Below are 16,738 nucleotides of genomic sequence, written 5' to 3' on the forward strand. Positions count from 1 at the left end.
ATGTAGCCAAAGTAATTGGAAAGGATTTTTTGCTAATGTTAGGAATTGGAGGACATGGAGAGGACCCTTGCAGGGAGCTCGGGCAGAATGATAGACAACAACTGCGTTCAAAATCATGAAGGGCCCAGACAAAGTAAATAAAGAAAATCTGTTCCCACGGGCGGAAGGGTCGCGAACCAGAGGACACAGGTTTACGGTGGTTGGCTAAAGAACCAAAGGCGACACGAGGCAAAACTTTTTTTACGCAGCGAGCGTTCAGGATCTGGAATTCGCTGCCCGAGGGGATGGTAGAAGCAGGGTCAATTGTGGCTTTCAAAAAGGAATTAGATAGGTACCTGAAGGAGAAAAATTTGCAGGGCCACGGGGAAAGAGCGGGGGAGTGGGACTAGCTGGATTGGTCTTGCGGAGACCCAGCGCAGGCTCGATGGGCCAAATGGCCTCCTTCTGTGCCGTAATTGTTCTATGATTCTAATAAGGGCATGGCGGAAGGTTTGAGCAGTCACCTTGTGCCTATTTTTAACTGAGAGGGTTCGGATCCACCCCTTGTATAATGGAATAAAATAAAGTTAATAGAATTATATAGAATTTACAGCACAGAAACAGGCCATTCGGCCCAACAGGTCCGTGCCGGTGTTTCTGTTCCACACGAGCCTCCTCCCTCCCTCATTCATCTCACCCTATCAGCATATCCTTCTATTCCTTTCTCCCTCACGTGTTTATCGAGCTTCCCCATAAATGTATCTTATGTTATTCGCCTCAACTACTCCTTGTGGGAGCGAGTTCCACGTTCTCACCACTCTCTAGATCTACCCTATCAAACCCTTTTTGGAAATCCAAGTAGACAGAGTGGGAAACTGTAGGATATTGGGGAACAGTGAGCTCCAGAAGGAAACACTGGGTTCAGTGGGGTAGAGGGGTGCACCCTGTAAACACTGGGTTCAGTGGGATAGAGGGGTGCACCCTGTAAACAGTGTCAGGTTTATAATACACTGACTTATATCCAGTCCGTACCTGCTCCTCACTCTGCACGTCCTGCAGCTTCGCCTGGAACGTCACCAGGCTGCCTTTTAAAGTCCCCAAACGCAGCGAGAGTTGTTCGAGCTCGGGCCGGACAGCAGCATTTCCCTCGTGCCGTGCGTGGGCCAGCTCACAGACCTTCTGTTCGATCTCCAGCAGCATACTCTGCAGGGGGGGGGGGAGAAAGAAAGAATGACCGGCATTTCTACAGCGCCTTTCATGAACCTCAAGACGTCCCAGAGTGCGTTACGGCCAATGAAGTGGTCTTGAAGTGTGGTCACTGTTGTAATGTAGGAAACGCGGCAGCCAATTCGCGCACAGCAAGATCCCACAAACAGCAATGAGATAATGAGCAGATAATCTGTTTTTTTAGTGATGTTGTTTGAGGGATAAATATTGGCCCCAGGACAGCGGGGAGAACTCCCCCCTGCTCTTCTTCAAATAGTGGCCGTGGAATCTATTGCATCCGCCCGAGAGGGGCAGACGGGGCCCTCGGTTTAAGGTCTCATCCAAAAGACGGCACCTCCGACAGTGCGGCACTCCCTCAGTACTGGCACCGGGAGTGTCAGCCTGGGTTATGGGCTCAAGTCTCAGGAGTGGGACTCGAACCCACGACCTTCTGACTCAAACGAGAGAGACAGAGGCAGAGACAGAGAAACGAAGAAAAAAAATAGAAAGAAAGTAATCAGATGCTGCAGCTCTCCCCGGCGTGCGTCATCCTCAGACAGGAGATAACGAACAGTCAGCGACATAATGTTCTGTTAGCATAAACCGATTGTGTTTTTTCTTCCTTGGCGAGCTCTCCTCCATTCCCCCCGGTGTGCTAGTTATGAGTTCAAGGATCAATTTTCAGTTGAATGCAAGCCTCTAAAATCAGCTAACAGACCATGCATCTAACAAAGCTGATTAGAGCTGTACAGGTTACTTTAATAGCTCAGCTTATGTAGCAGCGAGGGACTGAGAGATGAATTCAATAAGAACACAATGTTTTGCGAGTACTGCTAATGTAATCTTTCTGTATTTTTCCCAGAAACTATTAGCAGGCAGGAGGCACTGGGCCAGGAGAAATTAATTCTCCACTCGCTCCACTAAATAGCCCGTTTCATCATTTTTAAGTAAGTATCTATTAATTTCCCTTTTCTCTCAGTCTCCAAGCCCCACCGTTTAAGCCTGGCAGGGATAAATGGACCCAGCACCTCCCTCAAAGAAACACGCAGAGAGGGCTCAGTATAATGCAGCCTGCAGCACCTCCTGATCTATGGGAATAAATAACACGCAGAGCGGAAACCCAAGTGTATTCAACTCGATATCAGAGAGAGCAGTCACAGAGGGAAAGCAAGGCTGAGAGAGAGAGAGAGAGAGGCAGAGAGTGAGGTGGGCTGAGACAGAGACAGAGGGCCCGATATTAGGGGGGCGGTGGGTTCGCAGCGGGGGGTCGACTGGGCCCGTGGGTAACGCGCCCATGAAATCGGGGTGCTCCGCACGGGATCGCAGGCTAATTGGCGCTACTTACCTTGGCTTCCGGGTTTCCCGCTGGAAAGCTGCACGGCGAGCGGGCTGCGCATGCGCAGCACAGACTGTCAGCTGGAGGAGCCCTGTTTAAAGGGGCAGTCCTCCACTGGCTGATGCTGCAGGAAATAGGGAAAATGACAGCATGGAGCAGCCCAGGGGGAAGGCTGCTCCCAGGTTTAATGATGCCTCACTTCAGGTATCATTGGATGGGGTGAGGAGGAGGGGGAGGACAGAGATCTCCCCCCTGGCAGGCGGGAGGAAGCGGCCTGCCTCTGCCAGCAGGAAGGCCTGGCTCGAGGTGGCAGAGGAGGTCACCTGCGCCACCAACATATCGCCCACCTGCATACAGTGCTGGAGGTGCTCCAATGACCTCAGTAGGTCAGCCACAGTAAGTACACTTACTCATTCCCCTACACTCCGTCTGCCACATCACTGCCCCCACCCCACATCTCCTTCTGCACTGCCAACACTACTCTGTCACATCACCCCTCACACCCACTCAAACCTCATCCTCATCTTACCTGCACTTACTCACCTCGCCAGTACTCATCCCACCACTACCACTCAACCCAATCCTCATACAATCTCATGGCTCTATCTCATACTCACCCTCTCATGCATCTCTTTCACAGTCAGCCTCACTCAACCTGCCACTACCTGTGCTGCAGCCACAGGGCATGCATCACATATGTGCAGTAGGCAGCGTAAGGCAAACGTGTCATGAGCATGAAGGGGATGCACAAGGGTGTTTGAGGGTTTGTCATGGTTTTTACTTATATTTAATTTCTGACCAACTCACATTACATATTATATTGGCACCACTACTGCCACGTCTTTGCGAATCTTGTCTGGTTTGTGCAATAATGCCCGCTCCTGAGGATCACTATGAAGACCCACAACTGATGCCACCCATTGTGTCACTGCAGAGTGGGTGTAGGTGTATTTGCAGGGCTCGTTTGTGCAGACGACTGAGAGACGTCGGCGATGTCCCCGGTGGCACCCTGGAAGGATGCGGAGGAGAAGTTCGGGAGGGCAGTGGTGACTTTGACAGCGACAGGTAGGAAGATGGTGCTCGGGCCAGCCAGGAGCAGCTCGGCATGAAAGAGGCTGCAGATGTCCACGACTACATGTCGAGTGACTCTGAGCCTCCGTGTGCACTGCTGCTCAGAGAGGTCCAGGAAGCTGAGCCTCGGTCTGTGGACCCTGTGGCGGGGGTAGTGCCCTCTGCGATGCATCTCTCTCTGCGGTTGCCCTCCCTCCTGCTGTGCAGGTGGATGCGTCACAGCACTGTGTTGTGGAGCTCCACGTGTCAGAGGTGGATGGCGAGGCTGGTGAGGCTGGTGATGCTGTTCGCCCTCCGAGGAGGTCATGACTGCAGCTATGGCGGCCCCCATCCTGAAGATGTACATCTGAGGGGGTCCGCAAGGTAGGTACATGTCTCTGGACCCCGGGGTAAGTGTGCAAGTTGGTGAATTTTATTGTTAGGAGGAGGGTGGTGGAGGCCAAACTTTGTCCAAAGTGACAGAGTGGCCTCCTGCAATGCGTGAGGGTCTCCCCCCACCTGTCAAATGGACCTTTGCAGCTGCCACAGGCTGATGGCTGCAACACGTCCATTTGAACTGGGAGTGTTTCCCCCAGTACGGGAGACAGTCTCAGTTGTTTGCAAAATCCCAACCCTCCTAAAATATCAGGTTAATCAGGTCTGTAAACGACCTGAAATACCTAAATGATTACTTTAAATGGCACCCCGTTGGCTTTAATTGCCAGCGGGAGTCCCACGTGCGAGGGCTGCGCGCGCATGTCAGTGCGTCAGTGGGGAACCCGGAAATGGGCGGATTGGAGCCGGGCTCCCGACCCGCCCCGGGAATCCCCGATTTTCGCAGTCCCCCCCGCCAGGAACGCACCCGCTCGGGGGTGCTAAAATCGAGCCCAGAGAGTGTGAGACGGAATGAATGAAGGAAAGAAAGAAAGGAAGGAAGGAAGGAAGACAGGGAACGAGAGAGACAGCTGTGTGACAGAGAGGGAAGAAGAGAAACAGGCAAATGGAGCCTAAATTATGACCTAATGACCGAAATCTTTTTAAGCAATAATCCATAAATCTGCCATAGAGATCAGAAATCCATGTTTTTTAAAACTTTCCCCCTCCTCTTCACTGCTGAAGGTGTTGACTCTTGGGATGATGCTGCCCACGGTCGATAATCCCTGACGATACTCATTATTCAGGTCTCACATGAGCACCAGTCACTGCCTCTTCCTGGTACCATGGCTTCATGTGTGAGACATTGGTCTTAGTGTCTGTCTGTCTCTCTGTCCGTCAGTGTCTGTCTTTGTCTCTCTCTCTGTCTGTCTGTGTATCTCTCTCTCGTTCTCTCTTTCTACCTCTCTCTCTCTCTCTCTCTGTCTCTCTCTCTCTCTGTCTGCCTCTGTCTCTCTCTGCCTGCCTCTCTCTCTTTCTCCGTCTCTCTCTCCCTCTCCGTCTCTCTCTCCGTCTCCGCCTCTCTCTCCGTCTCTTCCTCTCTCGGTCTCTCTCTTTGTGTCTCTGTCTGTCTGTCCCTCTCTCTCTCTGTCTCTTTCTCTCTGTATCTCTCTCTCGGTCTCCCCCTCTGTGTCTCTTTTGGTCTCTTTCTCTGTCTGTCTCTTTCTCTTTCTCTCTGTCTCTTTCTCTCTCTCTCTCGCTCTCTGTGTCTGTCTCTCTTTCTCTCTGTCTCTCTCCCTCTGTCCCTCTCTGTCTGTCTCTCTTTGTGTCGCTCTGTCTCTCGCTCTGTCTCTCTCTGTCCCTCTCGTTGGCCCTCTCGCTCTCTCTGTTTCTCTCTCTGTCTCTCTATCTGTGTACAGTTCTCTGTCTCCATCTATTGTCTGTTCTAATTGTGTCAGTAATTCAAGTCCTTTACTGTGTGCTTTCTTTAAGATTTAATTTTCACTTTTCTAACTCTGACCTTGGTGATCCTGTACCTGTGAGCTGGGTGGGCAGGGCTGTTGTTTTTGAGTTGCAGGAAGACGTCAACTGAGCTGAGCTGATGTCAGGTCACCATCCCTCCAGGATTGGCCTGGAGTCTCCAGGAAGTAAAGATTGATCTCCCGGACACTGCTGTGAGCAAAACACCCGGGAGAAAAATCATAGAGGCATTAAAATATTGTGGGTTTTTTCATTTACTTTGAACACTTTTGTTTATTGGTTATAAAAATATCGGAGATGGGGGGTTATTGGCTGTTTGGCTGAGAGTCAAGAATCATCTAATTGGGTAACAAAAAGTCTGTTTGTTTTCCAATTGGCTGGGAAAGGGGGTGAGTTGAGAGGATGGGGGTGTGGGGCGACCAATGGCGGGAGTGTAGGGGGGAGCTCCATGAGGATGGGGGTGTTGGGCGACCAATGGCGGGAGTGTAGGGGGGGGAGCTCCATGAGGATGGGGGTGTGGGGCGACCAATGGCGGGAGTGTGGGGGGGAGCTCCATGAGGATGGGGATGTGGGGCGACCAATGGCGGGAGTGTGGGGGGAGCTCCATGAGGATGGGGGTGTTGGGTGACCAATGGCGGGAGTGTGGGGGGGGGGGGAGCTCCATGAGGATGGGGGTGTGGGGCGACCAATGGCGGGAGTGTGGGGGGAGCTCCATGAGGATGGGGGTGTGGGGCGACCAATGGCGGGAGTGTGGGGGGAGCTCCATGAGGATGGGGGTGTTGGGCGACCAATGGCGGGAGTGTGGGGGGGAGCTCCATGAGGATGGGGGTGTGGGGCGACCAATGGCGGGAGTGTGGGGGGGGCTCCATGAGGATGGGGGTGTTGGGCGACCAATGGCGGGAGTGTGGGGGGGAGCTCCATGAGGATGGGGGTGTTGGGCGACCAATGGCGGGAGTGTGGGGGGGGAGCTCCATGAGGATGGGGGTGTCGGGCGACCAATGGCGGGAGTGTGGGGGGCGGGGCGGGACGGTTGGCAGTCATGGGATCAAACCTCCAGGAGCACGTCCAACCAGAGCCTGGGCTCCAGACATGGTCGCCAGCTCTGAGTAGACGGATTCCTGGAGGTGTCATCACATGACTTCCTGCCTCCAACTGTCCCGCCCCCACGCTCCTGCGCCATTGGTCGCCCCGTATGACCATCCTCAAGGTGCCCCGTTCCCCACACTCCTCCCATTGGTCGCCCGACATGTCCATCCTCATGAAGACCCGCCACCAAGGCCAATCAGAAAGTGAGCAAACTCTTCATTACCCAATTGGATGATTCTTGACTTGCCAGACAAACAGCCCCCACGTCCGCTATTTTTATAACTAAAAGTGTTCAAAGAAAAAGTTGTTGAAAACAATTTTTTAACGTCCCTATGATTTTCCTCCTGGTTTCCTGGCACGCAGTAGGCTGGAGATTAATCTTTAATCCCTGGAGTCTCCAGGACAATGCAGCGGGGTTGGTCAACCCTAGCGACAGACTAGTGTATTGTACCAGCCATGACTGGAGTGCTGCTTGAACCTGTGCTTGTTTAAATATTAACTCACGTCTCCGGCTCACGGGCCTCTCCGTGGATTCTAACCAGTACAGGTAGCAGACCGAATGTAAACAGAATGTCACAGCGTGACCATGGATCTGATTCAGTGATCGTTCTCTCCCTCTAGCGACTGTTCATTCTGGACCCCGACCGCTGGGGTAGGTTCACTAACAGCTGACTGCACCCCCGCAAAGGAGGGGAGGGGAGGGGTCCTGAACTTTGACCCGAGCTTTGCCGCTCAAATGAAGAAAGAGACGGGGAAGGAGGGAGGGAGGGAGGGAGAGAGAGAGAGAGAGAGAGAGAGAACGACTATTTATATTAAAGGAAATCTTCTCCACAAGGAGGGGAGCATCTTGGACACTGACCTTTCACACGAGTCGGTCTCACCTGGCAGCAATGGAGCGGCAAGTCCATGGTCCTGGAGATTTTAGGCGGGAGGCAGTGAGGTGAGCATTGACCCTAAGTCCATCACCTGACTCCAACGGAGCAATCGCTGCCAATCCGTGGGGGAGGGGAAAGGGGGAGGGGCCGAGAAAGACTGCCATACCGGACTTTAACCCCCCCCCGGGACTCTCACCTGCGACTGCAGCAGCTGCTGCTCCACGTCCCGCTGCATCGCCTCCTGGTCACGGCCGTCGGCTCGCAGCCTCTCGCAGGCCGTCTCCAGCCACAGCTCCAGGTCCGCAGCTCGGGCCCGACAGACATGGAGGTGCTCCAGTGTCTGTGGGGGAGAAAGGGGGGAGAGAGGGGGTGGAGGGGAGAGGGGAAGGGAAGAGAGGGGAGAGGTGAGAGGGGAAGGGAAGAGAGGGGGGGAAGGGGAGGGAGGGGAAGAGAGGGAAGAGAGGGGGGGAAGGGGAGGGAGGGGAAGGGGAGGGAGGGGAAGAGAGGGAGGGGGAAGGAGGGGGAAGGGGAGGGAGGGAGAAGGGGAGGGAGGGGGAAGGGGAGGGAGGGAGAAGGGGAGGGAGGGGAAGGGGAGGGAGGGGAAGAGAGGGAGGGGGAAGGAGAGGGAGATAGAGAAGGATGGGGAGGAGAGAGAAGGGTGGGGGGGAGAGAGGAGGAGGGAGGGGGAGAGCGAGGGAGGGCGGGAGCGAGGGGAGGAGGAAAGAAGGGAGGAGGGGGAGGGAGGAGTGGGGAGAGGAGGGAGGATGGGGGAGAGAGAGTGGGCAGAAGGGAGGGGGTGGGTTTGGAGAGGGGAAGGGAGAGAGGGGTGGTAGGGAGATGAGGGAGAGAGAGGGGAGGAGAGGAGAGGGCAGAGATGGGGAGGGAGAGGGGAGGGAGAGAGAGGAGGGAGGGAGGGGAGAGAGGAGGGAGGGGAAAGAGGAGGGAGGGAGGAGGGAGGGGAGAGAGGAGGGAGGGGGAAGGAGGGGGAGAGAGGTGGGAGGGGAGGGGGAGAGAGGAGGGAGGGGGAGAGAGGAGGGAGGGGAGGGGAAGCGTGGGAGGGGGAGAAAATGGGGAGAGGGAGTGGGAGGGGGAGAGAGAGGGAGGAGGGGATGGAGGTGGAGGGGGATGGAGAGAGAGAGAGAGGGGGAGGAGGAAGGGACAGAAGGTAGGAAGGAGGACAGGAGGAAGGCAAGCAGGGAGGGAGGGAAAAAAAGTAAATGAACCAAACTCAGATCCACACTTTTTTTGAACCAAACCCTTCAGCGAGTTTACCTCATGGGCTGTTGTCAGGTGGTTTGGTGCAGTCAGTCAGTCCAATGTTCACCGAGTGTTTGTGTGACGGGGATGTGACGTGTACCAGAGCAGTGTATTTGCATGACAATGAGTCCTGTATACCTGAGCTCGGGGAGGGAGAGTATCATCGCTCGGGGAGGGAGAGTATCGTAGCTCAGGGAGGGAGAGTATCGTAGCTCGGGGAGGGAGAGTATCGTAGCTCGGGGAGGGAGAGTATCATAGCTCGGGGAGGGAGAGTATCATCGCTCGGGGAGGGAGAGTATCATCGCTCGGGGAGGGAGAGTATCGTAGCTCGGGGAGGGAGAGTATCATCGCTCAGGGAGGGAGAGTATCATAGCTCGGGGAGGGAGAGTATCATCGCTCAGGGAGGGAGAGTATCATCGCTCAGGGAGGGAGAGTATCATCGCTCGGGGAGGGAGAGTATCATCGCTCGGGGAGGGAGAGTATCGTAGCTCGGGGAGGGAGAGTATCATCGCTCGGGGAGGGAGAGTATCATCGCTCAGGGAGGGAGAGTATCGTAGCTCGGGGAGGGAGAGCATCGTTGCTCGGGGAGGGAGAGTATCGTAGCTCGGGGAGGGAGAGTATCGTTGCTCAGGGAGGGAGAGTATCGTAGCTCGGGGAGGGAGAGTATCGTAGTTCGGGGAGGGAGAGTATCATCGCTCAGGGAGGGAGAGTATCATCGCTCGGGGAGGGAGAGTATCGTAGCTCGGGGAGGGAGAGTATCATCGCTCGGGGAGGGAGAGTATCATCGCTCGGGGAGGGAGAGTATCGTAGCTCGGGGAGGGAGAGTATCATCGCTCGGGGAGGGAGAGTATCGTAGCTCGGGGAGGGAGAGTATCATCGCTCGGGGAGGGAGAGTATCATCGCTCGGGGAGGGAGAGTATCATCGCTGGGGGAGGGAGAGTATCATTGCTCGGGGAGGGAGAGTATCATCGCTCGGGGAGGGAGAGTATCATCGCTCGGGGAGGGAGAGTATCATCGCTGGGGGAGGGAGAGTATCGTCGCTCGGGGAGGGAGAGTATCGTAGCTCGGGGAGGGAGAGCATCGTTGCTCGGGGAGGGAGAGTATCATCGCTCGGGGAGGGAGAGTATCATCGCTGGGGGAGGGAGAGTATCGTAGCTCGGGGAGGGAGAGTATCATCGCTTGGGGAGGGAGAGTATCATCGCTCGGGGAGGGAGAGTATCATTGCTCGGGGAGGGAGAGTATCATTGCTCGGGGAGGGAGAGTATCATTGCTCGGGGAGGGAGAGTATCATCGCTCGGGGAGGGAGAGTATCATTGCTCGGGGAGGGAGAGTATCATTGCTCGGGGAGGGAGAGTATCATCGCTCGGGGAGGGAGAGTATCATCGCTCGGGGAGGGAGAGTATCATCGCTGGGGGAGGGAGAGTATCGTCGCTCGGGGAGGGAGAGTATCGTAGCTCGGGGAGGGAGAGCATCGTTGCTCGGGGAGGGAGAGTATCATCGCTCGGGGAGGGAGAGTATCATCGCTGGGGGAGGGAGAGTATCGTAGCTCGGGGAGGGAGAGTATCATCGCTTGGGGAGGGAGAGTATCATCGCTCGGGGAGGGAGAGTATCATCGCTGGGGGAGGGAGAGTATCATCGCTCAGGGAGGGAGAGTATCGTAGCTCAGGGAGGGAGAGTATCGTAGCTCGGGGAGGGAGAGTATCGTAGCTCGGGGAGGGAGAGTATCGTAGCTCGGGGAGGGAGAGTATCGTAGCTCGGGGAGGGAGAGTATCATCGCTCGGGGAGGGAGAGTATCGTAGCTCGGGGAGGGAGAGTATCATCGCTCGGGGAGGGAGAGTATCATCGCTCGGGGAGGGAGAGTATCATCGCTCGGGGAGGGAGAGTATCGTAGCTCGGGGAGGGAGAGTATCGTAGCTCGGGGAGGGAGAGTATCATCGCTCGGGGAGGGAGAGTATCATCGCTGGGGGAGGGAGAGTATCGTAGCTCGGGGAGGGAGAGTATCATCGCTCGGGGAGGGAGAGTATCATCGCTCGGGGAGGGAGAGTATCATCGCTGGGGGAGGGAGAGTATCATCGCTCAGGGAGGGAGAGTATCGTAGCTCAGGGAGGGAGAGTATCGTAGCTCGGGGAGGGAGAGTATCGTAGCTCGGGGAGGGAGAGTATCATAGCTCGGGGAGGGAGAGTATCGTAGCTCGGGGAGGGAGAGCATCGTTGCTCGGGGAGGGAGAGTATCGTAGCTCGGGGAGGGAGAGTATCATTGCTCAGGGAGGGAGAGTATCGTAGCTCAGGGAGGGAGAGTATCGTAGCTCGGGGAGGGAGAGTATCGTAGCTCGGGGAGGGAGAGTATCGTAGCTCGGGGAGGGAGAGTATCGTAGCTCGGGGAGGGAGAGTATCATCGCTCGGGGAGGGAGAGTATCATCGCTGGGGGAGGGAGAGTATCATCGCTCGGAGAGGGAGAGTATCGTAGCTCGGGGAGGGAGAGTATCATCGCTCGGGGAGGGAGAGTATCATCGCTCGGGGAGGGAGAGTATCATCGCTCGGGGAGGGAGAGTATCATTGCTCAGGGAGGGAGTATCATCGCTCAGGAAGGGAGAGTATCGTAGCTCGGGGAGGGAGAGTATCGTAGCTCGGGGAGGGAGAGCATTGTTGCTCGGGGAGGGAGAGCATCGTAGCTCGGGGAGGGAGAGTATCGTAGCTTGGGGAGGGAGAGTATCTTCGCTCAGGGAGGGAGAGTATCGTAGCTCGGGGAGGGAGAGTATCATCGCTCGGGGAGGGAGAGTATCGTAGCTCGGGGAGGGAGAGTATCGTAGCTCGGGGAGGGAGAGTATCATCGCTCGGGGAGGGAGAGTATCGTAGCTCGGGGAGGGAGAGTATCGTAGCTCGGGGAGGGAGAGTATCGTAGCTCGGGGAGGGAGAGTATCATCGCTCGGGGAGGGAGAGTATCATCGCTCGGGATCACCAGTAAAACAAGTCTGACCGCTCCAGTTAACCCCTGATCATGTTCCAATGTACAAAAGGCGTGTCACACAAACAAGTTAAACACAACATTAATCGAAACAGAAAATGCTGGAGAAACTCAGCAAGTGAGGCAGCGTCTGTAGAGAAAGAAACAGAGTTAACATTTCAGGTCGAAGACCATTCATCAGAACCGGTTCTGTTAACTCTCTCTCTCTCTCTCCACAGACGCTGCCTCACTTGCTGAGCTTTTCCAGCATTTTCTGTTTTTATTTCAGATTTCCAGCATCCACAGTATTTTGCTTTTGAAATTAAACACGGCACTGCCTCGGGAAAAAATAACTTGCATTGCAGCACCTTTCACCACCTCAGGACGTCCCAAAGCATTTTACAGTCAATTAAGTACTTTATAAAGGGTACTCACTTGTTGAATGTAGGAAACGTGGCCAGTGTGTGAGTGTCCTTGTGTGTGTGTGCGTGCCTGAGTGTGAGTCTGAGTGTGCCTGAGTGTGCCTGAGTGTGAGTGCGTGTGAGTGTGTGTGTGTGTGCCTGAGTGTGAGTGCGTGCCTGAGTGTGTGTGTGAGTGCGTGTGTGAGTGTGAGTGCGTGCGTGCCTGAGTGTGTGTGTGAGTGCGTGCCTGAGTGTGTGTGTGAGTGTGCCTGAGTGTGTGTGTGAGTGCGTGCCTGAGTGTGAGTGTGCCTGAGTGTGAGTGCGTGCCTGAGTGTGAGTGCGTGCCTGAGTGTGAGTGCGTGTGTGAGTGCGTGCCTGAGTGTGTGTGTGTGTGTGTGTGTGTGTGTGCCTGAGTGTGAGTGCGTGTGAGTGTGAGTGCATGCGTGCCTGAGTGTGTGTGTGAGTGCATGCCTGAGTGTGAGTGTGTGTGTGAATGCGTGCCTGAGTGTGTGTGTGAGTGCGTGCCTGAGTGTGAGTGTGCCTGAGTGTGAGTGCGTGTGTGAGTGCGTGCCTGAGTGTGTGTGTGTGTGTGCCTGAGTGTATGTGTGTGTGTGTGCCTGAGTGTGTGTGTGAGTGCATGCCTGAGTGTGAGTGTGAGTGCGTGCCTGAGTGTGAGTGTGCCTGAGTGTGAGTGCGTGTGTGAATGCGTGCCTGAGTGTGAGTGTGAGTGCGTGTGTGAATGCGTGCCTGAGTTTGAGTGCGTGTGTGAATGCGTGCCTGAGTGTGAGTGTGAGTGCGTGCCTGAGTGTGAGTGTGAGTGCGTGCCTGAGTGTGAGTGTGCCTGAGTGTGAGTGCGTGTGTGAATGCGTGCCTGAGTGTGAGTGTGAGTGCGTGTGTGAATGCGTGCCTGAGTGTGAGTGTGAGTGCGTGCCTGAGTGTGAGTGTGAGTGCGTGCCTGAGTGTGAGTGTGCCTGAGTGTGAGTGTGCCTGAGTGTGAGTGCGTGTGTGAATGCGTGCCTGAGTGTGAGTGTGAGTGCGTGTGTGAATGCGTGCCTGAGTGTGAGTGTGAGTGCGTGCCTGAGTGTGAGTGTGCCTGAGTGTGAGTGCGTGTGTGAATGCGTGCCTGAGTGTGAGTGTGAGTGCGTGTGTGAATGCGTGCCTGAGTGTGAGTGTGAGTGCGTGCCTGAGTGTGAGTGTGAGTGCGTGCCTGAGTGTGAGTGTGCCTGAGTGTGAGTGTGCCTGAGTGTGAGTGCGTGTGTGAATGCGTGCCTGAGTGTGAGTGTGAGTGCGAATGCATGCCTGAGTGTGAGTGTGAGTGCGTGCCTGAGTGTGAGTGTGAGTGCGTGTGTGAATGCGTGCCTGAGTGTGTGTGTGAGTGCGTGCCTGAGTGTGTGTGTGTGCGTGCCTGAGTGTGTGTGTGTGTGCATGCCTGAGTGTGAGTGTGAGTGCGTGCCTGAGTGTGTGTGAGTGTGCCTGAGTGTGTGTGTGAGTGTGTGCCTGAGTGTGTGTGAGTGTGTGCCTGAGTGTGAGTGTGAGTGCATGCCTGAGTGCGTGTGTGAGTGCGTGTGTGAGTGTGAGTGTGAGTGTGAGTGCCTGTGTATGAGTATGTGAGTGTGTGAATTCATGCCTGTGTATGAGTTTGAGCGTGCCGCCTGTGTGTGAGTGTGTGAGCACTTGAGTGTGAGTGTGTGTGCATGCCTGTGTGCCTGATCGTGAATGTGTGTGTGTGTGTGAGTGTGAGTGTATGAGAGAGAGAGTGTGATGTTTTCTGTATAAAGTTTAGTTAACAGGTTCTGCTATTGGGAGATAGTAAGACTGATCTTTCTCTTTAGGTCTCCACACGAACCCTGGGCTACTCCAGGATTAGCTGGGAACCCTGGGCTACTCCAGGATTAGCTGGGAACCCTGGGCTACTCCAGGATTAGCTGGGAACCCTGGGCTACTCCAGGATTAGCTGGGAACCCTGGGCTACTCCAGGATTAGCTGGGAACCCTGGGCTACTCCAGGATTAGCTGGGAACCCTGGGCTACTCCAGGATTAGCTGGGAACCCTGGGCTACTCCAGGATTAGCTGGGAACCCTGGGCTACTCCAGGATTAGCTGGGAACCCTGGGCTACTCCAGGATTAGCTGGGAATCACACACATCCCATCCTCAGGCACCTCTGGTGATTTTAACCAACGCCAACAATTCAGACCAGCCTGGGAAACTGTTAATGCCAAACTCCCAGAAATAGGGGAGCTGCCTACCGACGGGCAGGGGTCCAATGGAGGCACTGGAGTTGGGCTTCTCTCTGCTGACTCTACCGCATCTTCATCTTCCTCCATCAAAGAAGACAGTTTGCCATCAGTCAAGACCATACTCTGTGTGACCTGGAATAAAAGAACGAACTTGCATTTCTATAGCTCCTTTCACAATCTTAGGAAGTCCCAAAGCTCTTCACGGCCAATGAAGTACTTTCTGAAGTGTAGTCACTGTTGTAATGTAGGAAACGTGGCAGCCAATTTGCGCTCAGCAAGCTCCCATAATGTGCAAGGGGGTTGGAGTATAAGAGTAAGGAGGTCTTGCTGCAATTATATAGGGCTCTGGTGAGACCTCACCTGGAGTACTGCGTACAGTTTTGGTCTCCTTATCTAAGGATATACTTGCCTTAGAGGCGGTGCAACAAAGGTTCACTAGATTGATTCCTGGGATGAGAGGGTTGTCCTATGAGGAGAGATTGAGTAGAATGAGCCTTTACTCTCTGGAGTTTAGAAGAATGAGAGGTGATCTCATTGAAACACATAAAATTCTTAGAGGGCTTGACAGGGTAGATGCTGAGAGATTGTTTCCCATGGCTGGAGAGTCTAGAACTAGGGGGCATAGTCTTAAGATAAGGGGTCGGCCATTTAGGACCAAGATGAGGAAAAATTTCTTCACTCAGAGGGTTGTGAATCTTTGGAATTCACTATCTAAGAGGGCTGGGGACGCTCAGTCATTGAATATATTCAAGGTTTAGATCACTAGATTTTTGGACACTAAGGGAATCAAGGGATACGGGGATAGGGCTGGAAAGTGGAGTTGAGGTAGAAGATCAGCCATGATGTTATCGAATAGCGGAGCAGGCTCGAGGGGCCGAGTGGCCAACTCCTGCTCCTATTTCTTATGTTCTCATGATAATGACCAGATAATCTGTTTTAGTGATGTAGTTTGGGGGGTAAATATTGGCCAGGACATTGGGGAGAACTCCCTTGCTCTTCTTCGAATAGTGGCCATGGGATCTTTTATGTCCACCTGAGAGGACAGACGGGGCTTTAATGTCTCATCCGAAAGATGGGACCCTCAGTACTGCACTGGGAGTGTCGGCCTGGATTATGGGCTCAAGTCTCTGGAGCGGGACTCGAAACAAAAACCTTCTGACCCAGAGGTGAGAGTGCGACCCGCTGAGCTAGAAAATAAACATTCGAAAGAACCTATGAAAACAGGGCAGCCATGAAACAGTCCGTTTGGCTTATCTGACCCAGACACGGACTCCACCATGAGCAACCCCCTTTTAATGGCCCTTCTGCCATACTGTCCAAATCAGGAATCTGCTTCCACATGGAGCTCAATGTAACGGAGAATCAGCCAGTCCCAGAGCGCACGATTTGCACCACCGTCGAAAGCTAAAAGTGGCCCCAACGTCTCTACATCCCAAATTGCCGTACGTCCTGCTGTTTAACTCTAAATAATATCAACTCAAAGTATTCTATCAAAATAAGGACAGAATGTAAGACTTTAAACTTTGAACTGAATTAGGTCTGTGTGACGTGCTCCACATTATCCCCCGACCTCTGACCCCACTTCACCTCAGACTATCAGACTACGCCTGGTCTTGTCTCCCCAGGGTAAGACCCACATTGACTTCAAATGTAAATAAAAATGGGGAGAGATGTAAAACAGACTTAACCCATTTACACTATGGCCGCGGTCAAGATCGATCCCCATGGGGTGCAATTCCATGAGAGATCGACTGGTAACACAATAAATTACAGTAGTGCTCTGGTTCTGTTACTGGACTAATAATCCAGAGAACGTGAGTTCAAATCCCACTGTGGGCAGTTTGAGAACTTGAATTCAGTTTTTTAAATCTGGGAATAAAAATCTGGGATCGGTAAAAGTGACCATGAAGCTGTCGGATTGTCGTAAAAACCCAACTGGTTCTCTGATGTCCTTTAGGGAAGGAAACCTGCCGTCCTTACCCGGTCTGGGCCTATATGTGACTCCAGTCCCCACACCAACTTAGTTGACTCTTAACTGCCCCCTGAGGTGGCCGAGCGAGATTCTCGGTTTGTATCAAACCCGCTACCAGCGGTTCAAGAAGGCGGCTCACCACCACCTTCTCAGGGGAACTAGGGATGGCAATAAATAGCGGCCTTGCCAGCGACACCCACATAGAATCATAAAATCATAGAACCGTAGCGAATTTTCGGCACAGAAGGAGGCCATTCGGCCCATCGTGTCTCTGCCGGCCGAAAATGAGCCACCCGGCCTAATCCTACTTTCCAGCACTTGGTCCGTAGCCCTGCAGGTCACGGCTCTTCAGGTGCACATCCAGGTACTTTTTAAATGAGTTGAGGGTTTCTGCCTCTACCACCCTCTCAGGCAGTGAGTTCCAGACCCCACCACCCTCTGGGTGAAAAAATCTTTCCTCAGCTCCCCTCTAATCCTTCTACCAATCACTTTAAATCTATGCTCCCTGGTTATTGACCTCTCTGCTAAGGGAAATAGGTCC

The 16,738-nt window shown here is 54.1% G+C and overlaps 1 protein-coding gene across 1 annotated transcript in view; it reads right to left on the minus strand.

The window, feature by feature from the left end:
* Nucleotides 1-16,738, minus strand: part of LOC137326740 (nesprin-2-like) — a 246,195-nt gene that overhangs the window by 192,449 nt on the left and 37,008 nt on the right. The window contains exons 11-13 of the mRNA XM_067992112.1: nucleotides 14,235-14,357; nucleotides 7,583-7,726; nucleotides 1,012-1,182 (exon numbers count right to left, since the gene is read on the minus strand). Coding sequence (XP_067848213.1) covers nucleotides 1,012-1,182; nucleotides 7,583-7,726; nucleotides 14,235-14,357 — 438 coding nt within the window. The remainder of the gene's footprint in view (nucleotides 1-1,011; nucleotides 1,183-7,582; nucleotides 7,727-14,234; nucleotides 14,358-16,738) is intronic.

This window comes from Heptranchias perlo, chromosome 10, assembly GCF_035084215.1.
Source record: "Heptranchias perlo isolate sHepPer1 chromosome 10, sHepPer1.hap1, whole genome shotgun sequence".
Lineage (NCBI taxonomy): Eukaryota > Metazoa > Chordata > Chondrichthyes > Hexanchiformes > Hexanchidae > Heptranchias > Heptranchias perlo.